This window comes from Xenopus tropicalis, chromosome 4 (assembly GCF_000004195.4).
Source record: "Xenopus tropicalis strain Nigerian chromosome 4, UCB_Xtro_10.0, whole genome shotgun sequence".
Classification (NCBI taxonomy): Eukaryota; Metazoa; Chordata; class Amphibia; order Anura; family Pipidae; genus Xenopus; species Xenopus tropicalis.
This window is the reverse complement of record NC_030680.2, coordinates 76,912,953-76,939,218: the sequence shown is the minus strand read 5'-3', so window position 1 is coordinate 76,939,218 and position 26,266 is coordinate 76,912,953. Positions and strand designations below refer to the sequence as shown.

Sequence of the window (26,266 nt, the reverse complement as noted above, 5' to 3'; positions counted from 1 at the left end):
TATACATGGAGTTTTCAAACGAAAGTACGCCATATGCTATGTGAGAGCCACGGTGATGTGCTTGAAAAAGGGACTGCGATACTCCCGAAACGTTGCGTGGAAGTGGCAAATTGGCTTGATAAATATCTGCTTTGTTATTACTCTGCATCATCTGTATGCTTTTTTATGGACACGTCAATAAATGCTACGTTTTATATATGAAATTCGACTGGGTTGGAATACATATTGTGACACAGATAGACTCTCTGTGATGTAATTGGTCACGCATCCCCAGCAACTTTGCCCTGATTATTTACCGAGTGCGCCACATGTATATATATAATGTATTATCAGCACACAGTAGACATTCTATATCAATGCTGTCCAACTGGCAGCTGTGACTACTTACCTTTGTATAAGATTACATTAGATTCAGGCTGTAAACCCTTGTATTATTCACAACTTAGGCTCAGACTATAAGACCCCCCAATGTTCACCTGTTCACACCTTAGACATACTCTCCCTGCCCTATGCTGCTTGTGTGTGCCATATTCTGCCTGCCCTATGCTGTCTGCATACCTCCCAACATTTGAAAAATGAAAAGAGGGACAAAAAGATTTGGTGCGCGCAGCGTGGCAAATTTTTTTGACCATGCCCACTTTTGTGGCCACGCCCCAATTACCACACCCCATCCATTTTTTTTTTCAAAAAATACTCCTCTTATATAGTTGAAATGGCGGGATCAGACACAAAATGTGCTATACCCTCATACTGTACTACCCAATTGAAACAATATAGCAACTCCTACATATAAAATACAAATATAGAGAGAAGGCAGTTATGTGAGTTATAACTATGTACCAGTTTTTCCCCCATACACAGTGCCCCCAATAGCCTAAAAGACAGTACCCCCATACACAGTGCCCACATACACAATGCCCCCATAGAAAGTGCCAATTGCCCCCATACGCAGTGCCCCCAATTTCCCCCATACGCAGTGCCCCATAGACAGTAACCCCCATAGACAGTAACCCTCCATAGAAAGTGCCCCCATACACAGTACCCCCCATACACAGTGCCCCCAATTGAGACAGTCCCCCCCATACACAGTGCCCCCAATTGAGACAGTCCCCCCCCATACACAGTGCCCCCAATTGAGACAGTCCCCCCCATACACAGTGCCCCCAATTGAGACAGTCCCCCCCATACACAGTGCCCCCAATTGAGACAGTCCCCCCCATACACAGTGCCCCCAATTGAGACAGTACCCCCCATACACAGTGCCCCCAATTGAGACAGTACCCCCCCATACACAGTGCCCCCAATCGAAACAGTCCCCCCATACACAGTGCCCCCAATCGAGACAGTCCCCCCATACACAGTGCCCCCAATCGAGACAGTCCCCCCCATACACAGTGCCCCCAATTGAGACAGTCCCCCCATACACAGTGCACCCAATCGAGACAGCGCTCCCTTCTTCTTCAGCGGCTCCTCTGCGTATGCGGCTCCTTTCGTGGTGATGACAGGCCCTTTTATAAGGTTGCGCTCCGTGCGTATTGACATCACATGTACCCAGGGACGCAACCTTATAAAAGGGCCTGTCGCCGCCGCACCAGGAGCCGCATACACAGAGGAGCTGCTGGAGAAGGAGCGCTAGCGCATCGCGCTGTCCCGGATACGTAAATGAATGTTCCGCATTTCCGTAATCTATTACGGAAATGCGGGACATTTATGATAGCGGGATGTGCTATCAAAACCGGGACTGTCCCGCGGGAAGCGGGACAGTTATCTGTGTGTGTCATACTCTTTGCCCTACTCTGTCTGTGCATTCCATACTCTGCCTGCCCTATACTGCCTGTGCATTCCATACTCTGCCTGCCCTATACTGCTTGTGCATTCCATACTCTGCCTGCCCTATACTGCCTGTGCATTCCATACTCTGCCTGCCCAATACTGCATGTGTGTGCCATACTCTGCCTGCCCCATACTGCCTGTGTGTGCCATATTCTGCCTGCCCTATGCTGTCTGTGTGTGTCATACTCTGCCTGCCCTATGCTTCCTGCGTGTGTTATACTCTTTGCCCTACTCTGCCTGTGTGTACCATACTCTGCCTGCCCTATGCTGCCTGTGTATGCCATACTCTCTTTGTCCTATTCTGCCTGTGTGTGCCATACTCTGCCTGCCCTATGCTGCCTGTGTGTCTCATACCCTCTTTGCCCTGCTCTGCCTGCCCTATGCTGCCTGTGTGTGCCATTCTCTGCCTGCCATAAACTGCCTGTAGGAGGTGAACCTGGCAGGGGTTTGTTCTGGAAGTTTATTAGCATTTGAAAATAGTCCCAAAGGTGTGTAATTATATGCCAGGGGTGCTGTACTATCCACAGGGGAGGAGGAGGCATATGGATGTAAGGGTACATCTTAATATGACATAATATAATTCTTTCACATATGAATAAAGGGTGATATCCCTGCAGTGAGCACCAACCATTTGGGTATTTGCTCTGCTACCTCCATGTGGGTATGATCTTAAAAGCTCTTGTGATACCTTGGCTGTAGTTTTAGAAGGGGAGTGGTCAGAACTGACTTCCATTATTGGCCCTCCACCATGTAAGCCAGAAAAATTCCAGCCCTCTGTACCACAGAAGTTGGACAGCACTGTTCTATATGAACAAAAAGCAGTATACAACCTACTCTTACTTGTTCATATAGAATGTTCTGGAGAGTCTGGACCTCACCAGATAAGCCTTTTAAATTAAGCTGGTGTAAAGTTCAGGGGGTATGGGATACCACAGCAGTATAAAAGTCCATCTATTTCTGGATCATATTCAAATAAGCTTTATCTTCTGCAGGTATAAACTGACAACTTTCAGTCTTTCTTCAGAATAAAGTTATACCAGTTTTAAAGTGATACTGACACAAAAAAACTACTTTATAAAATATGAATCTACATAAAAAGTTCCCTATAGGTCATGTTGATCGTTTTTTGCTGATAGGGCTGCTTTTGTAAGTAATTGTTACTCAAAGTTCTTAAACCTGACTGGTTTGCCAATCTGACTGTCCCTTCTTAGCCTGTCAGTTATAGCTTCTAATGCTAACGGCCTCCTGCTGCACAAATATGGCTGCCCCCTCAGAGTAACGTGGGAGGTCAGATACGGAATGTAAAAGCATCTGACAAATACTTTTATGGAAAAGTTATACATAGCATGCAAAGACAATGTTATGACAAATGTAAAAAAGATTTTATTTCTGGTGTCAGTATCTCTTTAAGGTACAGCAAAGGGTTCAAGTTTGCCTAATAGTGCAAGCTTTTGGATCCTCAGAAATGAGGGTTCACACTGTTTTCCCTGTGCAGTCCTCACATGCATATACCAACCCTCATCTTGAACTCCCCATGGCTCTCTTATTTCCTGCACTGCTGCAGTAATTAGCTCTGCTGTACCTAAATAAAGGGGAAATATACCTGATGTCCAGGACCCACCCATGAGTCCGGTACACTGGCCCTACAGTTTGAGAAAAAATGGTTTGTTCTATAATAGAGTTTCAAAGCCTACATATCTGTTAATGATATTAGACCATGAAAATAGAGAATATGACTACAAATACAACTGGTTTACAGCAACGTTTTTATTATAGAGAATTTTAAAGATTTTTTTTACAGTAAAAAGAAAATAAGAAAATATGCCTATGAAATAATACATAACAGATCAGGAAAGAAAAAACGTGAACTTGTAAGCAAATGAAAGCAGACAAAGACAATACAACAGAACATTCAGCAAAGATGACCTTTTTATTAAAATATTAAATGTTTTTAAAAAGAACAAATCACATTAAATAAAAAGTGATAGCACCTATTAATATTGTAAAACATTTCCTAAACTTCTGAAATGATTACAAATATTATAACTTAACATCAGCATGTTTAAAATATTCGCTGTATTAAAATTTCAATAAATGTTTACAAAATATATACACTCTAACATCTTTGGATGCCAGCAGATGTTTATAAAAATAAAGTACATCCCATTCAAAATTACCCTTGTTGTACAACCATCTTTACAATGTTTGAACTTCTCTGTCTCTGTGCACTACTGTGCTCTGAAATGTACCATTATAACAAAAATAAATCGAACATTTTACTTTAAAATTTCACATAAATAAAGTTTTTATTTGTAATGAAATACATGAGCAAATATTTAAAAATAAGTACTTTTCCTGGAGAGAATTGATGTAGCCAGTACATACAGGGAGTACAGAAACCTTGATCAACTTGATCTCACCTAACTCCATCAGCACCTTGTAGTATTAAGAGCACCAGGCATCATCAAAGCAAGAGGTAGGGAACCTCTACAAAGAGGTATATATATGTATATATCCATGAGAGACCAGAAAAGAATTTGTGTTTAGTTCCTTTGCTGTCACAGAGAGGTGGAACACCTGTAACTCCCTTCTGCAAAGGAAAACCCCAATGGTTAATAGAAATCTCTTCCAAAGACAATCTATTGCACTTTTAGGAGTAATAACCAGTATTGCTCCTTAGCAAGTTCGAGGCTCCCTTGATATTGTCTTCTAATGTACAGTGCTTTCTGGTTTTGTGATCCTAGAGATCCAAATGATTTTCATATTTAGATACAGTTCTTGTTTTGGGGGGCATTAGTCTTTAAAAACACACAAAAAAATTAAATATTCTCCATATCAAAGTCACTAGCTGTCTTTTAAATGCCAATCATCCTTATAAGGAAGTCTTCTTGCTTTTTACTGATTTCTTTAGTTTATCAGATCCATTGCTCTGGATAACAGTTGCACTTGTGAGACTGCTTCCTTCCTTTGCGGTTTCTTTTTTCTTGTCCAGAAAGGAAAGTGCTATCTCTGTAGCAGTCCCAGGTAAACTGAAGCCAAATTCATGTCAAAGGAAGCAGAGCTGACCATTTTCAAGGTAATTCTGATGTCTTTCCTTGAGCTGGGGAAACTTCAGGATCTCAACAATTGGAAGCTGGTTGGTTTCCTGCGTGGAAAACTGAAACTGTGTCTTGTGCCAGTTGCCATCTTGCACCTGCAATGAGAATATGAATACATTACATTGAGCAAGCAATATCATTTTTACACTGGAGCAATATCATATTTATACATTGTTAAACATCTTGTCAGGATGGAAGGAAAAAAGAGAAAAAGAAAGGAGGAAGGGAGGGATGGAAGAGAGAAAGTGAGAAAAGAAGGAAGGGAGCGAGAGCAGAAAGGAGACAGGGATGAAATGGAGAGAGAAAAAGGATGGAGGGAGGGAAGGACGAGGTAGAGCGAAAGAAATGAGAGAGGGGGGAGAGAGAGAGAGAAATAAAAGAAAGGTGGAAGGGAATGAGAGAAAGAAAGGATGGAGAGATGAAAAGAAGAGAAAGAAAGAAGAAGGGAGGCATTGGGGGCATAGAGAGAAAGGAGTGAGGGATTGGTGGGGAGAGAACGGAGGGAGGGTTGGATTGATGGAAGGAAAAAGAGATAGAGAAAAGGAAAGGAAGGATGGATTAACAGAATAACCTTCACAACACTTGCGTAGAAGGGTCATGAACATTTGAGTCTAAAATGCATTTTGGATTATGAATTATTTTTTGCCTTGCTTTTTATTGAGAACATTTCCCTACTACATGTATTGATGATCATCATTATTATTCATTTCTATTTTTTACCGTGCAGACTTTTTCTTTAGTTCTTTATGGAGATGATGTGTTATTTGCATCAGTCCCTGCCCCAGTGGAGTCCCTATCACATTCACACACAGTGAAAAATGTCAAAGCCCTCTTAACAGTGAATGTGGATTAAGTTACAGCTGGAGCTATTCTCATATTTGAAGTCACATCCAATATCTTCAACAAACTCAAATGTAGTTTTTAAGGTTTACACTGATTTAGTCCAGATCAAAGTTGCTATTTTACAAATTTAAAAGAAAAAAAGCATCACTAGTGATGAGCGAATCTGTCCCGTTTCGCCATAAAATTCGCAAATCTCTCAAAAGATTTGCGAAACAGCATAAAAGTCGTGTGTCAAACAAATTGCCGCGGGTGACAAATTTTTTGACGTGGGCAACAATTTCTGGACGCACAGCAAATTTTTGCTACAAATTTTTTCATCCATTTTGCAAAAAAATCTGCCAATGGCGAAACATGGACAATTTGCTGCAAATCTATGCCTAGTGAAACATTTTGCCCATCACTAAGCATCGCCTATACCTGAGGATTATGTATTACCTAGATGAATACTAAAGCTTCAACTACTCAAGTTCACCTTACCATGCATTCATCCATAAGTATATTTCTATCACGTAATCTCTTTCCTTCAAACATGTGACCATTCCATCCTTTGAAGATGATAGGTGTCAGAGCGTCTGTTTCAGTGCCCAAGACCGGTGTGTTCAGACAGTGGATAGTGAGAGTATGGACTGCCTCTGTACTTAGCAAATGGAGAAAATTCATTTGAACTTTCCCCACACCGAAATTCAGCTAAAAAGGAAGAACATATTATTAATAATTGTAATTATGTGCAACCATTTCATAGAAAATCTGAACAGTTAACATTTCCATATTTACATCTAAAAGTAATATAAGGATCATCTTTTAGTTTTTTCATACGGTCGGATTTATTGGGATTTATATAACATCATCATTAAGTTGCATGTTCTGTAAACTATGGATATTGCTCTGGCAGTATCAATGAGGAAATATGTTTGCAGCAAAGTTGACTACATAAAAAACTGAAAAGAAGTACAGTACAATGACAATCTCTCAAACAACAGGATGTGTATATATATTTATATATATAATAAGTTCAAAAATGGACAGCACACACTTTAAAGTGCATATATATTACATATATGTACATATATATACAATATGTGTGTATATGAATATATGTATATTTCCTATACGGAATAATATGTACACACAAAATAAAAAGTGAGTACTGGGCGAATAAAAAAGACTATATCCTAGAAATGTAAATATAAACGATTATGGTGGTTTATCAGTTCAGAGTATTATATACATCCACTTCTAATAAAAAGAATTGGGGGAAATCATCCACCTTCCTATTGCCATAATTTTGCAAAAGTGAACAAGGACAAAAGCTACAGTTCTCTCTAAACCTCAATATGGGAAAATACATGCAAATATAGGTTTTGCACAGCAGCAATCTGTAGGAGAATGTTCCATATAAAACTGTAGAGATGCTGTGCAAAGATCAACTGTCCTGCATTTCTATGTACATTTCATAGTGGAATGCAGACAAGCAGCTGTTTCCTGTACAGGTATGTGATCTGTTATACAAAATGCTCTGTGTCTTTCTGTAATTTCTATCTCCATACCTTAAGTCTACTAAAAAAACATTAAATAAACCCAGCAGGATTGTTTTGCTATCATTAAGGATTACTTATATCTTAGTTGGGATCAAGTACAAGTTAATGTTTGAAAAGGTAAAATATAATTGATTAAAATAGAGTCTATGTGAGATGACCTTGCCGTAATTTGGAGCTTTACCCAACAATATATTAGACAGTCGGACTGTAATGCATGTGTGTGGTATCCCTTTGCAACTTGTCCTTGTGTCATTTCACTGTGTGCTATTTTGTCTTCTGTTACAAAGATTTAGAACTAGTTTGTAGAATAATGTTCCTTTGTTTGAGAAATACTGACATAAGAATGTTGCTATGCACTAATTCAATGTGTCAAATAAAATGTCCACAAGTAATTTTATCTTTTACTCTGCTCCCAGAAGAATTTGGGTTTATGCAGTTCTGACTAGCTGATCCAACTGGAGGGATACAAGCAAGTAACCTCTCCAGAAAGTGAAATTAATGCAAACTACTTGCTCAACGTATAGCTTTTTTTGTCACAATAGAATCTAAATGGGCTAGCATAGTACTTGTCTGTGTATTATTTTAATGCTGACCAGACTCTGAGAATCATTCCAACTTCCATTACAATAAAAGTCGTCTGAGCCCTGGGGTATTATATACAGAACAGTATGAATGTTCTAGATATTAACTAAACAAACTGTCAGCTACTATATACACAGCCATTATGGCTATTATTTAACAATCTTAAATAATTACCTTAAAAATTAACAATAACACATGTTCTTTACAATGCTGAGAAGAATAATATGTATTTATACCACATCTGTACCCAAGGATATTGAAGTTACTGAATTGTTTGAAGTCTTGAAGTTAACAAATGAGGTTTATAGGGAACACTGACTTTTTTAGGGTGAAGGGTTAAATACAAGGAGCAAACAGCAGATGTAGTACACATCTGAATATATATTCTCAGTAAAACTCCATCAGTTGTACTTTATTCTGTTAGTCATACCATCACAGACACTTAGTCTTTTTTGATTGCTTCAGTGTTTTTACAATTACTGGAATCTGCACCAGTTTTGACAAAAAATACCCATAGCTTTTAAGTAATATTTAACAAAAAGCATCTAAAAATGGAGGAAAGGTTTTATTGAAAACATATGTAGACAATATAATTACTCCTGCTACAGATGTGCCGGAAATCTGTATAACTGAATTCCTATATTATGAGATTCAATTTTTTTGTATACCAGACTGAAAGGTCAGGGAATTGAGTAATATTAAGTGACAGAACACCTAGTACTACTGTTTTCATTATACATTGCTAGAGGTATCTATATACATTTCTCCCAGAAAGACAAGCTTGTGTATTCCTAATACTACAGTTAATACACTTGGACAATAGTCCAAACTAAAACAGTACTCATTTCAATTAATGTTGGTGTTTTATTTGAGTGTTGTGAGCAGTAGAAATAGTGCCTTAACCTTTGTCCGTGTTTAAACTTTATAGGATTACTTAAAGCCAGACAGACATGTTTCATCCCAGTATTTCTCAAGCTCGGTCTTTCTCAGGTGACACAGTAATCAAAGGGGCCAATTTCATAAACTAAGATTTTGAATAATGAAGTACTCATCAATTGATATCTTAGGCTCTAAGTTCCCAGGCCTGTTTCAATTTGACCATTGAAAAATGGCACAGCTTTTTAATAATCCGGAGAGCCTTGGTAGCACTGATCTAACTTGAAAGCTCCCCTGTAAAAAAAAACCCAAGCACGCTTGTTAAGGGGAACCCTTAGCCCACCCTACCCACTCTTATTTGCCCACCACAACTAGTTTGCAGCAGGTGGAAAAAGAAGAGGGGCTGTGGGGGCATATATCATACAGCAGACCCCTTGGTCCAACTGTCTCGACCTTATTAATATATAATATTAATAAGGTTGAGACATATTAAAATGTATTAATATTATCTATGTTGCACTTTAAACATAATCCACTGATGTTAGTGTTGTGATGAAGATTTGTTTCTATATATTTGCTTAGTCCATGTCTATGGCTCCTCAGTATGATAAAAGGTGTTATTTACTATTACCCCAGACAGAGCTACAAAAGAACTAAAGGGGGGCAAAAGTGTGTTCCTAAGTACTCATTCAGTGAGCACTTCTGTTTGGGGATTGTCTGAACTCGTAGGTGAATTTCTTAGGTGAGGTGCAAAGCACAGTATTGGTGGGCACAGGTTAGCCCTATCATTGCTGCCTGCTATAGGATGTTCTTTCGCCCCTTCTGCAGGTCTCTGAAAGGAAGGCAGAGTGCAAAAAAAAAATGCAGATTGCACCTGTATTTGAATATTGCACAATGCCTTCCCCTTGCTAATGGGCCCCTAAAGTCTGATAAAGAAGTAAAACACAAAAACCAGTGTATGGCTGAATATTTCAATGTAATTTGCATGTTGACCTAGCCAGTGTTCTTCACAGTGTGTTTCTATATAAACAGAATGAGACTTCTGCACAAATTTCTTAGTTATTGTTATAGTCTGCTTTGTACAGACAGAAGCAGTGACTGCTTTAATAAAACTGTGTAGGCCTATTATACAGATTTCAGCCTATACACATAAGTTACACAGTTTGGGCCAGTACTAAACAGTACTGGGCAAAGGTTAAGTAAAAATAACCTTTAGAGGCAGCCATTACAGGGGCCTGTGCACATAAGCAATAAGGCACATGCCAGAACTGCTAAACCAAGAATACCTACTCACTCACCATATGCCTACTTAGCAACCTAGAACATGGTACATTATCCATGTTTCATGCCACATTAATTTGCATTGTGGGCTCTTTACTGATTGAGCGCATTTCTCTCCTTTAGAAAATAGGCATATGTTAATCTATGGAACCTCAAACTAAGAAACCAAATACAAAATCCTCTCCTTGCTTTGCTTATAGGAAATACATCTATTTATGTCACAGCTCACTGTACTGCAAGACTCCAAATACTTATTGATAAAACATCATCAACTTCCCTATAAAATATAAAAAGCTAGGCACTGTACTTTACCTTTGTCACAGTAACAGGTGACAAGCATGTCTGTCCACCAGCAGTAAAATTGCAGAAAACCTCTATAGCATCTGAAGGGCATCCAAGGTTTGGATCAATCCAATATTTCCCTTTGAAATAAAATGCTTATTATTAAATACTGAGGGGATTCTACTTTGATTTGACACTTGATTTGTAATGAAATGCTGGTTCCTTAATCTTTACTTGAGACATGTTAATAAACAATATATTTCATATCCAATGTGTTTTGGAATATTTATTTTTATTGCTGTTTATCACAGTTAAACATGAGCATTCAAACTCTATAGTTGATCCTGAATAGCAAAGATACAAAAATTTAACAGTAAATATTGGGTTGGTGTGGAACTTCTGTGCTATTCAGTTATATCACAGTCTACTTGAGAAGTTTTATTTCCAGTATGTATCTGTAAATACTTACCATCGGCCACTTTCCGTTCACAGTTGAGTAGATCACGACAGATGCGAGCTGGGTTATCCCGAGTCCCAGGTGGATTCTTTATACTGTGCATTAAATTAGTCAGGTAGTGTAGGGTTTTAAAAATCTCAGCACTATAATCTAATATTGTTACTTCTGTGTTCTGATAACTCTGCTGTTGCCAATTGTTAGAAGGCACAGCCCCAACAGCACACATGCAGTTAATACAAGCATTGGACAAACAAACAATAACACCAGGATTGCCATTAGTAAATGGTATTGTTATAGTTTAAAAGTCATGCAAGAATAGACAAGAAAAAAAAAGCGGAAAAAAAAGAAAATGGAAAAATTAACATGTGAATTATGTTACAGCAAGAACAATTACACTTTATAGTATAATGTATATTGTATTAGGTATTGTATGCATTTATGTGCAGTGCAGCAATGTTTTACTGCACTGGAGGGGTTAACCTGCACTGTTCCTAAAAGTATGAAATTACAGTATTACAAATCTGCTTTTCAGTATTTATCCTCAGATTCTGGGCATGTGTCACAGATGGTGATTACTCCACTGGTACAAAGAAGCCAGCACAAGAAAATGGCAGTACCGCCCGAGTGTTATGCCACTGACACAATCTTTTTGTCACTGTGCCCCAAAGGGGCCTGATAGCTATGTGTGATTGTGCCGCCGAAGAAAACACCACAAGTGACGTTAGCTAACACTAATGTATACTTGATATTTCCATTTATTGGAAGATGAATAACTACTTCATGTGCAATTTAGGTTACAAATTGAAAATGGTACACTACCTCAGTCTGCAGAGCAGCATGGGAGTTAATTAAGGCCTGAATAGCAGCATTCATGTCCATTTGTTTCTAGCAAAACAAAAACAAGATTCATTTATGATTAGAGGTAATAACTAACAACTAACAAGGTATCATTTTAGTAGAAAATACAATGAGCTTTAATTACTCAATCATGTTTCTGTCTCTGTAACTTCACATATTCATTTCCTCATCTGGTTTGATAAATTTGATATACATCTCATCTCATTACTGCAGTCCCTTCCTAAAAGGTTATAATAGGACATAGGAGTAATTCTGAGCGTTTTGTCACCATGTACAAATAAAAAAAAACCTTAAAAATACCACCATCTCATTTATTAGAATGGCAAGCATGGTTGCATGGGGGGGCATTTTAAGCTTTTTATCCCCTGTTCTAATTAAAATCAGCCCATGTGCCACTGCACTAAGGGTATAAATTGTGCCTGCAGACTGGTAACTACTTTATATAAATCTCTGTATTTAGTATATTACAAAAATCATCTCAAACCTTTGTGTGTGATGGCCTGTTCTGGGCCATTCAAATACACTTTTCTCCACATTTACTTTCTCTTTTCCCAGAATATAAACAAAAGAAACCCAGAAACATAGAATCTACTGAGCTGTCTCTCTCTTTTGCACTCCTGCTCCATAGGTTTTATGATCTATGACACTTGCAGTTAAAATTTAAATATAAAAATGAAACATATAGTGGTTAGTTGGTGTAAAAGTGCTGTAGATATGATAGATTTGATTTTCATTAGCAAGATTACATGAGACCAATCAAAGCTTTTCTGACTGATAGCTACGGGTTATTGCACTGTTACACCTATCTTAGCAAATAGACCCTAGTAATACAATACTATTAACAGTTATAACATAAGGAGATAAAGAAAACTTACTGATGGTCCTTGCAATCCTGGTGGACCCTAAAATGAGAATAATTTTTTTAATTATTCTAATTAAACAACATGTTATTATGCTTTATCATTTGTAATATTGTTCTCTGATAACATTACAGTGGTACCGATTTTATGCATACTATTGGGAATACACACACAATCACACAGATACACACCCAAAAGTAATGCTCATCCTATAGTTTATAGAGGTAATTTGAATGCATGAGGTATGGCTTAATTACATACTATCCAACATATGCCGCATATGCCATCCCACCAGTGATTTACATTCAAGCATTGGGATTCGGCCCTTAGGTTAACACATTTGAAGCTGCACACTTGGGTTGTGTAAACTTTTGAGTAATGGTTTATTGTGGCAAAACCAACATTTCAGCAGGGTCCCCAGATGTTGATTTCTATACAACAAAGCTTTAATTATTTTATAAAACCAGAGAGTGCCTGCATTGCACCTAGATCTTTGCACACTTCATATTTATATATAAATAATATGGATAAAAGGCTACAATATCCTTAGACCTATATCAACTTCTCGACTGCTTGACCACTGGAAAACAGCGGAACCTATTTCTTCATAGTTTCTAACTGTGTGACTGAATATGAAAAGTTAGTGTAGCAATAATCCTCTTTTGTAATATCTCACTTTACAGCTCTAACCTCTATACCAACCACATGACATACTTCAACTTCAACACGTTACAGTTATAACTATGCTATAGCGTTGAACTTGCTATACTCTGGCAAAGTGTTTTTTCAACATTAGAATCTATTAAAGGAGAAGGAAAGGTAAAAACTAAGGGGCACATTCATGGAAGCGTGAGTTCGAATCCCGAATGGGATAAATTAGGATTGAATACGATAATTTCTTAAGATCGCAAATATCACGAATATGCTTAAGGAAAAATCGTATTAGTCACGATTATATCATATTAGCGATCCGAAAGTCACAACATTTTCGTATTCGAATGATTGTAAAATGCAGGAAAACCTTTCCGACTTTGATTCTTCTGTGCATGATTTTGGAAGCCTTCCCATAGGAATCAATGGCACTCTGCAGCTCCAACCTGGCCCAAGGAAAGTCACGATAACGAAGCTTGAATGAATCCCAAACTTTTGTACTTGACGCGACAATATGATTTTGTCGCACAAATTTTGTCGCAAAGTACGAAAAAGTCGCGCAAAATACGAAAAAGTCGCCAAAAATACGTAGATCGAAAGCTTGGAGCGTTCGTGGATTAGTAAATCTCCCCCTAAGTAAGCTTTATCAGATAGGTCTATGTAAATACAGCCATAAGCACTCACAGAAGAAAAAGAAAACACAAAAGAAACACAGGATTTCTTTTCTCCTTTTTTGTAAACACGTTCTTCGGTATCTGACTTCCTCTGTAAATCCTTCATTCCCGGGGCCAAAGCCTGCGCAGCTCCTTAAGGATGTGTAATCTGAGCTACCAGCAGCTAGAGCTGCATGCAGCATGAAAGCTAAAATGGCAGCTGCTATCTTAAGTTAACAGTGGGAGCTTCTAGGGCTCTTTCTGCAAGAATAAATATAGCATTATAGATGGTACTAATGTGGTTAATCTATTGGCAGTAAAATGCCAAAATACCTTTCCTTTTCCTTTAAGGAGAAATCTACAGGATTTGCTTAAAAATTATTTTTTTTTATACATGAAATATGTCACCATGAAATAAGCCGGTACTTCTCATTATTCATCAAGGAATGTAAAGTATACCCTTGGAGAGGTTTTAACTTAATTTAAAACAGAAGTTCTCCCAGTTATTGCAAAGCTTTGCTTTGCTTCTGTATTCAGAATCAGATTGCTTAATACTTACAGGAGGGCCTGGGTGGCCTCTTGGTCCTTGGGGCCCCTAAAAAAACAAAAGAATAATAAAACCACTTTCTACTTATCCTTTGATCATTTCTATTTTGCATGATTATATTTTGACAGATGTAAAGACATGTCAGGCCATTTTAATACAGTAGGCATCTTGGTGTCATACTAATAGATACCACAAGACAAAGGAGCAGTATTTGTTTTTTTTTTAGGAAAATACAGGACATATAGAATATTGCTCATTTTGAATCAATCACTAGTCCTTTCCTTGTAGAAAACGCACAGCTAGTGAAAGCCCTGAAGGCCTCTATCTGGACAGTGAAGCAAATAAATATGTATACATAAAATATACATAAATATATAAAAAATGCAAGTATTACCATTTCTCCTTGTGCACCTTTGTCGCCTCTGTTACCCTGGAAGTATAACAACATTAAATTATGTATTAATAAAAGAATATTAGTATTTATTAATTAGAACAGTAAAATGAGACATGACATGCCCAGGATTTGTTTTATGCTCACCCTATTGTCCATTGATTCTTATGTAACATTAGTGTTCAGCAGCAGTAAAGTAATTTCAAATATTCTCAAAATATCTGTACATGGCGTTCTCCTTGAAATGATTCTCTGCACAAAGCCATACTTTTAGACTAATTTCAACTATCAAAATATGCTGTTCTGCTTAAATTGTTTGTAAAAAATAGGAGCAACTATATTTTAGGGCTTCACTCTTCGCACTCACAGATCCCAGGAAAGACACACATGGTAGTTACAGGCTTGTGAGTTCTGCTATAACTGCAGTCTGGGGTGACATAACAGATATCAAATTAGCTTAAGATGTGTGGTATAACTTGGCATGGTTTTTATGTTAGTTGAAGGCTGGGAAGGATCAGCTACCAGTGTGGTTGTGTGGCTGTATATCTTTCCACTTTTCCTAGCACAATAGAAGATCTGTCAGTATTTTGTAGTAATTGTAGAAAATACAAACTTTTATATTTTCAAGAAACTACTGCCCAGGTCAAACTGTTAGAAAGAGAAATAAAAGAATTCCACATGGTTGGAGAAATGTTGTGGCTACAAATTGCTTAAATATATCAAAACATGACATTAGCCTTTTTGTGAGCATTTCTGTATATATGTTGGTCTAGCAACTGTGGTTTAGCTATTTTGTTTATAAAGCAATAGGAATACAAACAAAACATGTTATACAGAAAACTGTATAACAAAGATGAAACCCAATTGTTTTCAGAGCCAAACATTTTATCTAAATGAGACATGCTCCACCTTTAAACTTATGTGGCACTGGAATATATACAGTGGATCTGATATTAAATATATTACAAAATGTAAACTGTTTTCCTCAAAAAATAGCTGATTCTTAAAAATCTCTTTTATCAGTATAGCTATAAGTATGGATCATATTGGTCATTAATGCTGATCATCAAAGTCTTTCCCTATTTAACAGACATAAAAAAGTTAAGATGGCTTTGTACAGTAAAATGGCTAAATAGTTATCTAGCATCAGTTTGGATTCAGGTATCACATTTACAGGAGTTGTGGTATATGCACTTTTTATTTACTTCCTTCTGCAAGTCACTGTGTATTGCTGAATAATGTTGCAAATTTCAGAAGCATTCCTATATAAACTAAATTGGTTGCTGGTGCATGATTTAAGCTTATTGCCACATATGAAAGAATATGCTGCAATGATTATAAGGATGGACAATGCATAAATATGTCTAATACATATACACATATGCCCCCCAAAAAACAAGAAAAGGGCATGGGTCAATAATATATCTTTTGAAACGCAAAGCAGTAGAGAGTCTCTGCTACTTAACAGCCTTTTCCAAAAGCCTTGGGGTAACTGGGGGAAAAGTCTGTCTACTGCCAGCCAACCTATCTATTGTTTCCTTTATAAATTGGAGATGTCACAAAGAAAATATTTTCCTGAATCCTCTGGCAGTATGTGCTTAGCTCATTCCTTGTGGCATCAAACACCCAAAACAAACAATACTTACTGGTTTACCAGTAGGCCCTATTATTCCAGGTGGACCTACAGAACCACTGAATCCCTGTGAAAAAAGAAGAAATTAAGAATTTAAATTTCAAGACTAAAAAACTTACAGGAAACACAAGTGTGTACAGATACATCTGAGCAATATGAAGAACCTCTATAGTAAATTAAAAAAATAACTTTTGATAAAATGAAAATAAGTTCAGATTTGCTTTGTAACTGTCAAAAGCTCTACAGGTAGAAGCAGTGTGCTACTTGTTAAAGATAGCAGTACCCATGGCTACAACATCACTGCGTTGATGCAACAATTCTAAATAAATAAATGCTGAGGACCTGGGTTCTATGCCTGAATATAGGATTTCCTTGTAAACTCTTTGGTGTGCTCTAAAATGCTGATTTGCACTATTTGTTTACCCAAACTCTAGCTTCCTATTTGGTCTGGACTACAAACCCGTTAAGAGCAAGCAGGCCCTGACAGTAAAATTATTAAGTATGGATGAAGGCTATATTTTCAAAATGAAAATGAGTTCAATGGCTGATTTGCTCTGTAAATATTCCTAAAAGTTTGGATGAAAGTATTTCCTAGTCATCAAAAGTGAGAGTAACTAAGCATGCATGCGGGCCCCTAAATAAAGTATTTCCTAGTCATCAAAAGTGAGAGTAACTAAGCATGCATGCGGGCCCCTAAATAAAGTATTTCCTAGTCATCAAAAGTGAGAGTAACTAAGCATGCATGCGGGCCCCTAAATAAAGTATTTCCTAGTCATCAAAAGTGAGAGTAACTAAGCATGCATGCGGGCCCCTAAATAAAACCTGAAGAATCCTGCAATGTACTTTATACATGAAAACAGTTTAAAAAAAAGATGAAACTGTGCTTACGACTTGGCCAGGTGGACCTCTAGGACCAATAATGCCCATTACACCAATGTCTCCAGTGGGACCCTATATCAATAAAACAAGCAATTCAGACAGATAAAATGGCACATAAATCACAAGAGTGCATATATAGTACATTCTCAGAAACACTGAAAGTCATAAAATCATGCAAGTGGGTATGGTAAACTGACAAGAATAATATAGCATATTGCTACATCTGTGAGCTGGATGACAAGGTCAAAGAAGTAATAAAACCAACCCAGAGCAATATGCTGATACAAACCACCAGCAGGAAGACCCTGAGGATAATATAAACACCAACCCAACAAATCATGTGAAGTGTTGCTACTTAAAGATGGACAAACCATCTCCATGCAATTTTTCAGGGGTGTAATGAGTGACTCTATGATGGATAAAACATATAAAATATATATATAATAAAAACATTACATACTTTTGGTCCTGGGAATCCTTGGAAGCCCATTAAGCCTTGATCACCATCTTCTCCCTATAATATTATCATATATAAAAATGCTCATTTAACTAAAAACAACAAAAAAATGTTTTATAGGACATAAACACACAATATAAGAAGATGCTTACAGGGAATCCTTTTAATCCAGCCTCCCCTTTTGGTCCTTGGTCACCATCAGAACCAGGAAACCCTCTTAAACCTGGTTTTCCATGACTTTGAAGGCCTCGCTCACCCTTAAATAGAAAAATGCAATATCTTGCTATAAAACCAGCTGCAGAATAAACATGGTCAGAAATGAATATCATTTCTACTGTGTTTACGTGTGAGCTCTAATATCCAGTGTTACATGTGTGCACTAGATCTGTGTGCGGCCTTCTTCTGAGAAGCACAACAGTTTCTTTATAATGCACTTGAAGTCAGCCAGCCACCCTCTAAGATCAAAATGACCTCTTGTTCAAGAGTTTGTTTTCTTTGTAATACTGTACAGCTCTGTGCTGTACCTAGCTAAATTATTGGAAGGTTTATTTTTCTGTGTTTTTTCCATTCTTTCCTCCAAAATGTCATTTTAGTATTTTCTTAGTAAGTGGGCTCTAAGACTGTTTTAAAAGTTATTATACATTGAGAAATGCACTAATTAATATAAAACAATTGTAATATTTAGTTCCTCTTTTCTTCTGTTTAATATGTTTAAGGTTAAAAGGTAGGGGTAAAACAGAATATGGAAAAATGAAGTTATTTATATAAAAGTTCATTTTCTACTCTAACCTCTCCATTTTAGATGCATTTAAATATATGAGAGTGGAATCATTTGCTAAGCTGAGTATCATTATTATTAATACAAATGTATAAAGTACCAACATATCTCGCAGTGCTGTGTACTAAAAGAGTGTATACATTAAACAAACATGCAAGTTGCATGCAAATAATAAACTGTTGCAGAAGGTAAAGAGGGCCCAGCATATTACGTAATAAAACAACACCTAACGATCAGTCATTATTTACATTTTGTGAATGAAACATTTAGCTACAGAGAGATACAATAATAAGCGGTGTCACAATGGGGAAAGTTTTAAATGAATGCAAATATATAAATTTTACTTCTTAAGCAATGCATAACATTTGTATCTAGATTTTTAAAATTTATATTCTTAGTGATAGTTTTTGTCATAGCACAAAATAGGAAACAAGTTTTTAATCACAACTATGCATCTCAGGGCCGCAACTTTTAAAAAATCATGTATGAATAAATATTGGGATATATTCATTTCTTAGCATTTGCAACCATTTCATGTTTCATCACTCAATATGGAAGTAATATGAAGTTTATAGTAATACCTTTAGTCCTGGTGGCCCAGCAGTACCTGCAATGCCATTAGAACCTTTCTCCCCTCGAGCTCCTGGATATCCAGCTAATCCAGGGAGGCCAGCACTGCCCTTTTCCCCCTGGAGAGGAAAAAAACAAAGTAATAGGTATTTCTATAATGTACTTAGTATACTTGCATTGTAACTGTTTCTCTGAAATCCTAAAAACAAAACTGATGGCATTTTTTGTCACACCGAATAAGATGATGATTGAAGTCAGTATACAGATATTACAATATACTGTGAAATAAGAGCAAAATAAGAAAAATCCTACTGATGAAAAGGATATGTTGGAGTGTATTTGTTTCAGATGTTCTAGAATCATATTTCCTTTTATTACCTTAACCATAAAGCTGTTGTTCAATGGGTTATCTGGTTAAGCAATAACAAACAGGACCGTGATAAAAGACATGCAACACTTATGGGTTTTTTTCCATTCTTTTTTATTGACACATCAAACAACCAACAAATATTTTGGACTGCATCAAAGGAATCTGCTTTACTTATATGATGTGTATCTCGGTACACTATGCCAAAAATAAAAGAAAGGCAAGAAGTAAAGTGCATGTGGGGGCAGAGCAAAGAGAGTAACTGGGTCCTTAATGAGCTATATAATTTTTTTCCAACATAAGCAGAACAATCTAGGTGTAATTGTAATCTGTAGATGTGTTGATACCATTTTAGTTAGTAGACTCTTGTCCTAGGGGCTGATTTACTTACCCACGAACGGGTCGAATGGAGTCCGATTGCGTTTTTTTCGTAATGATCCGTATTTTGCGATTTTTTCGTATGTTTTGCGATTTTTTCGGATTCTTTACGAATTTTTCGTTACCAATACGATTTTTGCGTTAAGTTTTAACGCTACGAAAAATGCGCAACTTTTCGCGTAAGTTTTAACGCTACGAAAAATGCGCAACTTTTTACGCAACTTTCGTAATGGATACGAAAAACTCGCGTTTTTACGCAAAAATCGTATTGGTAACGAAAAATTCGTAAAGAATCCGAAAAAATCGCAAAACATACGAAAAAGTCGCAAAATGTTCGTTTTCAAGTCGGAACTTTTCCAATTCGGGTCGGATTCGTGGGTTAGTAAATCAGCCCCTTAGTCTTATGAAGACACAAATGTGGACGGCTTGCTTATATATAGCAAGATGGATCTCTAGGATGCCACTATTGCCCATTCAGACCCATGTGGTTAATGGTGGAATAACTGCATTGGCTGGCACACCTTTAAGATGTCCAGGTAGGAAATCAGAGAGTTAAAAAAGATGCACCAAATGCAGGATTTGTTTCAGAATTCTCCCACATTCTTTTTGTCGAATTTGGCTAAATTGCACCCAATCAGCAATTGACTGATCAGATATTTGAAAACACACATCTGATTGATTGTTATGGTAGGTCCTAGATGTGAGCAGATTTCAGGCTAATGTCCCATGGGGAGATTAGTCACCCACAAAAACACGATAAATCTCTGATATCGCAAGTGACTAATCTCCCTGAAAAGCGTTTCAACCTAAAGTGATACTGACACTAACAAAACAACTCTACAAAATAATAATGTACATAAAAGTTATCTATAGGTCATATTGATTGGTTTTTATTGACAGGACTGCTTTTGTAAGTAAGTGTTATTTGCAGTTTCTAAACCTGGCTGTTTTGCCTGTGCCTTCTCAGCATGTCAGTTATAGCTTCTAATGCTAACGGACTCCTGCTGCACACAAATGGCAGCCCCCTCATAGAGGAACATGGGGATCAGATAGGGATTGGAAAAGTATTGGGTGAATACTTTTATGGCGGAATTCTAAAGCACAGACAAAGACAATGTTATGAAAGTTTTAAAAACGTTTTCATTTCTGGTGTGTCTCTTTAAAAATGGTCACTAAAGGACTTCCATGCAATGTGCACAACATATATGCATTTTTTTATCAGCCTAATAATAACAAATTTAATCTGACATGCAATAAATTATGATTTTCTTTTTTACTTTAACTGTACATTTTTGAGCTCTTGCTTTGGTACCCATGTAGTCACATCAAAATGCTACTTTATGAGCTTTTCCTTCTGCAGTGCCTATATTAACTATTAGAAAACTATGGCATCCCAAGTATGCAAGATGCATTACCGAAAAATAATTGCTTGGTAAAGTAATGCAGTCACGTTTTTCAAGATAATTTGGATACTGAGGTTTTCTTAAGAGTCTCTGAATAAATACTTATTTTATTAATGCCAACTGAGAGAAAATATGTAGGACAGCATGTTTTAGCAAAATAACATTTCTTGTTTCAAAACAATCTCCTGTTGTACCGTTAATATAAAGCACCCTAGCAGTGATTCAGGGGTTCAGTACTGAACCCTTCTGTTCTTGACAACAATGCATTTATATTTTAAAAGTTAGGATACATATGTAGTATGTAGATATTGTATTTATTCATTTTGCTGACATATATATATATATACAATCATGAAAAATGTTTTTTCCTACTTACAGGCAATCCTGGCTTTCCAGGTAAACCAGGCTTCCCAGGATTTCCAATAACAAAGTCGGATCCAGGAATTCCTTCAGCACCCCTAAGGCCTGGTGGCCCTGGTTGTCCCTATTATACCAAATATAAAGTAATATGAATGCATTTGCTGCTGTTTTAGAGTAGTAAAGACATTTTGAATCTCTAGTACCATTCAGGTCCATAGCTACTAGTGGGTCTATAAATGTTTGAAAGCAAAAGACATCAACACTAGACCTACAGCTCCTCAAGATAAGCCAAGCGTCTACAACTTTTTATATATAGAGTACCATGTACACATTGCAGAGACATACAAAGCATGATAGCCACCTCACCCCTTTAAGGGCTCTGGCACACCAGGATATTAGTCGGCCGCGACAAATCTCCCTGGTCGCTGGCGGCTAATCTCCCCGAAATGCCATCCCACAGGCGAAAATGCAAGAACAGGGAGATTTGTCGCGGGTGACTAATCTCCCCATGTGCCAGAGCCCTAAAGCTGGATATACACTGAATGGTTAATTAGCAGTAAATGTACAGGTATACTTTACTATAATATGGAAATCAGTATAGCCTACATGCCTATAAATTAACTGCTAAATAGTCATGAGGAATGTGAAAAAAGTATGTCTGGTTTTATAATAGGAAGTTATTTTACATATTTTCACTCCCCTTTTCAAGCCTGCTTTTTTGAATACTCTTTTAGAAGCACATTAAGAGCAAGAATATCTTTTATCCCCCTTTTCCCCATTCTCTTGGTTCTTTCTTCTATTCTTTTCTTCTCTTTTACTTCCCCCCCCCCTTTTACTGTATACTCTTTGCTCTCTATCTTTTGCTCTTTTTAACAATTTCTACATTGCCTTCCACTCTGTTCTATAGTGCTCCCACATTCTGTCCCCTTTTAGTTCTTATATTCCACTGTTTGTACTTTTTAACATTGTGCACTTTCTGGTCTCCAATAATCTTTCTTCTATCCTATTTGAATATTTTCCCCTATTCCAGTGAGTAATTTGGGACAAGTGACTACATTTTGCAATCATTTGCAGATAGGCAGTTCAGGGAGATGTAATGGGGAAGTTTGACAAATTTTTAAATGTCATACTATTAAATAAAGTATGTTTGTAATGCTCAATACATTTCATAGGAGAATGTATGATGAAGGATATTAATTTGTAGAGTCAAAAAAACCTTGCCTTTTGACATATAAAACAAAACACATATTATATAGTAATATATAGACAACTTACTGGAATTCCAGGTTTGCCAGGAGGACCCCTTATTCCTTTCTTTCCTTTAGGGCCCTAACATTAAAAGACATTACAGACTTAGTATTACAGGTATCTGTTTATTTTTAGTTTTATTTTTCTCTGATTTTACAGAGTTGTTATTCATAGCTATGTAGGCAGATGATGTAGACTTAACTAAAACATTTGCAAACACTAGTTGCCTATTTTGCTTTTAAAATAATTGACATCATGGAAATCCAATCTGTAGCCATTAAGTTGCTGAGCTAAAATTCTGTATCCCACCAAAAGCTAAAGGCTGCTAGGGTGTGATAGAAAGTGTAGTTTATCAACAGCTGGAGGGTCACAGAGATCCATTACATGACAGGTTGCTTTGAATTTGTTTAAAGCAAGCATAATATGCCAGCTAGATGTTAGCCACATTACAGAGCAAAATCTCAACTCCCCTCTTTTGTGCTTGGAGGAAGGTGAGGGGGTGGCCGCATCATTAGTGCAGAGAGCTCAATTGCTAAAGTGAAATATTATAAAAAATAAGTCTTCAGTTTAATTGACTTAATTCAAAAAAGAAAATTACACCAGATGTTGAATAAGGATTACAAACAGCAATGGTTTTATTTGCTTTAGAATAAGCTATAGGTTATATCAAACATAATCACTCACACACACACACGTTTTACCTCAACACCTCTTTCTCCTTTGTGCCCAGATTCACCAGTAATGCCTGGTTCCCCCTATAAAAAAGGTAGGGTTGTTTTTAAATTGCAATAAAACATACATTCAGCTTGCAAGTTTATTTTGCCTGGTGAAAAGGGTACGCATTCTGCTTTGTATAAATTATTATTAAACTTACTGGAGGTCCTTGCTGTCCAACTGATCCTCTTGCTCCAGGAACTCCAATATGACCCTGAAATAAAGACAGATACAGAGAAAAGTAAGACATTTACTCCCATTTGTAATAAAAGCCCATATGTGGTAACCCATAGCAACCAATAAGAGGTTTGATTTTAAACAGGTTACCACTAAATGCTACCTGCTGATTCATTGCTATGGCCTGGGGCAAACAAGTGCAGCATAGAGGAGGCCTATGGAGACCTGTCAGCCAAGAACTGAATCAGCACATTGACACAATCCACATCTGAGGAGATTTTTAAACCAGCCCAATAGATATCTGATTTTTGGGCAGATATCAGTCTGGCAACCACCAGGAGGACCAACAGCAGCCAATAAGCAGCAGAGTTAGCAGCTTTTATCAAGCTCTGTATGATAAGCTTTAGGCTAATGACAGTAAAACACCTATCTGCTTGATATCCACCTGTGTCTCTTAGTAAAGACAGAAATGTTATCTGTCACTGTGCACATTCTGAGGATTTTTCCCAGAATTAAATGGTGTGACTGTCTATGAACATACAACATGGGACAAAAGACAGCTGATTGGCCTTTTCTCCACCTGCGTTTCTACACAGGCTAAGAAAATGCAAAGTGAGGCAAAAGCCTAAGAGCTAAAGTTTCCTTCTTTTCTGCATTGCAAGGAACAGAAGCCACTATTTTGTTTGTTTTTTTGAAGCTGCAGTGCTTTATGTACTTCATAAAATGGAGTTCATGTTTTTTACTTACCTTGTATCCTTCATCTCCGGGTTCTCCCCTATCTCCACGTTCTCCAACAGACCCCTAAATGCAACAGTAAAATTTTAGGCTATACACCAAATTCTGAAGCTGCCATTTACAAATATACACAAAAAAACTCACAACCTTACGACAGTGGTAAGAAACTTTCCATTTTAGGGATATAGCTTGAAGACACAAGTGCTGGGTAATCCTCCACATTTTTAGATGTTTGTGAAGGCTTTAAAACGATCATACTGACATGCCCATCTTCATACACCAGTCACGTTGCAGAAGCCATTTAAAGCTTGTTGACATTGACTGAATGTTGACATTACATTTATAAACTCTTTAATCCAAACCAGCAATATATGAGTGGCATCCCAAACACTAATGTGAAAATAATCTAGTAAACATTTGCTCATTGACCAACATGTGTTATTGTTTAGATCCCTAGCACAAGAATGATTTAGAGAAAAACCTACTGGTTCACCTGGGGGACCCGGTGGCCCATATACAGTACTGTCCTCTCCTGGATAGCCCTGCAATAAGATAACATTTTCAGATTAGTGTTTAAAAAAATGTAATTTTACAGCGATGCAGGTCTGTCTAACTATTAACTCAGGTTTTAGGGAAGTCATTGTGTTTCAGTTACATGCCTTATACATTTTAGTCAGTACAAATATAATACAATACAAATTAAAAACAATACAGTAGTCTTAAACCATGATAACAGCACTGTTATTAACATTTGTCAGCTTTATGGACAAACATTTAGGGCAATGGCACGTGGGGCGTTTTGTGAAGCAAAGGTTTTTTAAATTTTACATTAATACTGACATACTTGCAGTGATTCTAAAGCCTTCTTACAGAACTGCATTTTCATGTGGACAACAAAACATTCTGTGTGCCATCACACTTAATCTTGCCTAATCCTTAAACTACATTATGAGAAAAGGAAGCCACGCAGACAGCAGTGGCATGTGCCAAAGAGAGATCCATTGAGCTTCACAGTGCTCAGCCCAATGACAATCCTGTACTTCTGTTGGCACTATGCCATAAGACCCAAACATTAGTACCAATAATCAAATTCTAGCTCCAGCTGATAATGTGTTTCAATCAGAATATCCAAGGCTATTGTGATACTAATATCTACAGTTAGTACTAGTGGTTGTATTTATAGTTTATGTATGTGAGTGTATAGATTGGTAGGTGTGGGTTGGGTGTGCTGGGTTTACTTGGATGGGTTGAACTTGATGGACACTGGTCTTTTTTCAACCCTATGTAACTATGTAACTATGTAACATTTTTACACCATAGAAATAAATGAGAGGGTGGCCTGAAAATTAAAGTTTCTTCATGTTCCCTGTGAGGTACATAATGAGATTACCAGTGCACAGATCATCCTGTTTATCTTATTAAATAAATCCCCTGTGTTGTTCACACCTTTTAATCTCTGCATTGTTCACCCCCTGCAGTGTTCACACCTCAGGCTCAGGCTCTAATCACTCCCATTGTTCCCCTGTTCACACCTCAAACCCACAAATAACCCCTGCACACTACAAAAAGAACGTTTACTGAAGTAGTACTGCAATTAAAAAGTTTTTTAATATATAGTTATTGTGCAGACTGTAGGAGCAGTGCCAGCATTGTGTCACTGTATGCTACATAGTATGGCACACACAGGCAGGGTAGGGCAGGCAGAGTATGGCACACACAGGCAGGGTAAGGCAGGCAGAGTATAGCACGCACAAGCAGGGTAGGGCAGGCAGAGTTTGGTACGCACAGGCAGGGTAGGGCAGGCAGAGTATGGCACA

General features: G+C 37.3%; 1 protein-coding gene across 3 annotated transcripts in view; it reads right to left on the bottom strand.

Moving 5' to 3' along the window:
• Positions 1–3,585: 3,585 nt before the first annotated feature.
• Positions 3,586–26,266, bottom strand: part of col24a1 (collagen, type XXIV, alpha 1) — a 168,455-nt gene continuing 145,774 nt past the window's right edge. Inside the window, exons 42-60 of one of the 3 annotated variants that reach the window (XM_012961425.3) lie at positions 24,935–24,991; positions 24,462–24,515; positions 23,698–23,751; positions 23,525–23,578; positions 22,851–22,904; positions 21,592–21,699; positions 19,079–19,186; positions 17,872–17,976; positions 17,723–17,776; positions 17,272–17,334; positions 16,397–16,450; positions 14,754–14,789; positions 14,372–14,407; positions 12,524–12,550; positions 11,610–11,675; positions 10,803–10,974; positions 10,364–10,473; positions 6,252–6,461; positions 3,586–5,026 (exon numbers count right to left, since the gene is read on the bottom strand). In XM_012961425.3, coding sequence (XP_012816879.2) covers positions 4,880–5,026; positions 6,252–6,461; positions 10,364–10,473; positions 10,803–10,974; positions 11,610–11,675; positions 12,524–12,550; positions 14,372–14,407; positions 14,754–14,789; positions 16,397–16,450; positions 17,272–17,334; positions 17,723–17,776; positions 17,872–17,976; positions 19,079–19,186; positions 21,592–21,699; positions 22,851–22,904; positions 23,525–23,578; positions 23,698–23,751; positions 24,462–24,515; positions 24,935–24,991 — 1,569 coding nt within the window. In that variant the 3' untranslated portion in view covers positions 3,586–4,879. 3 annotated transcript variants of the gene reach the window in all.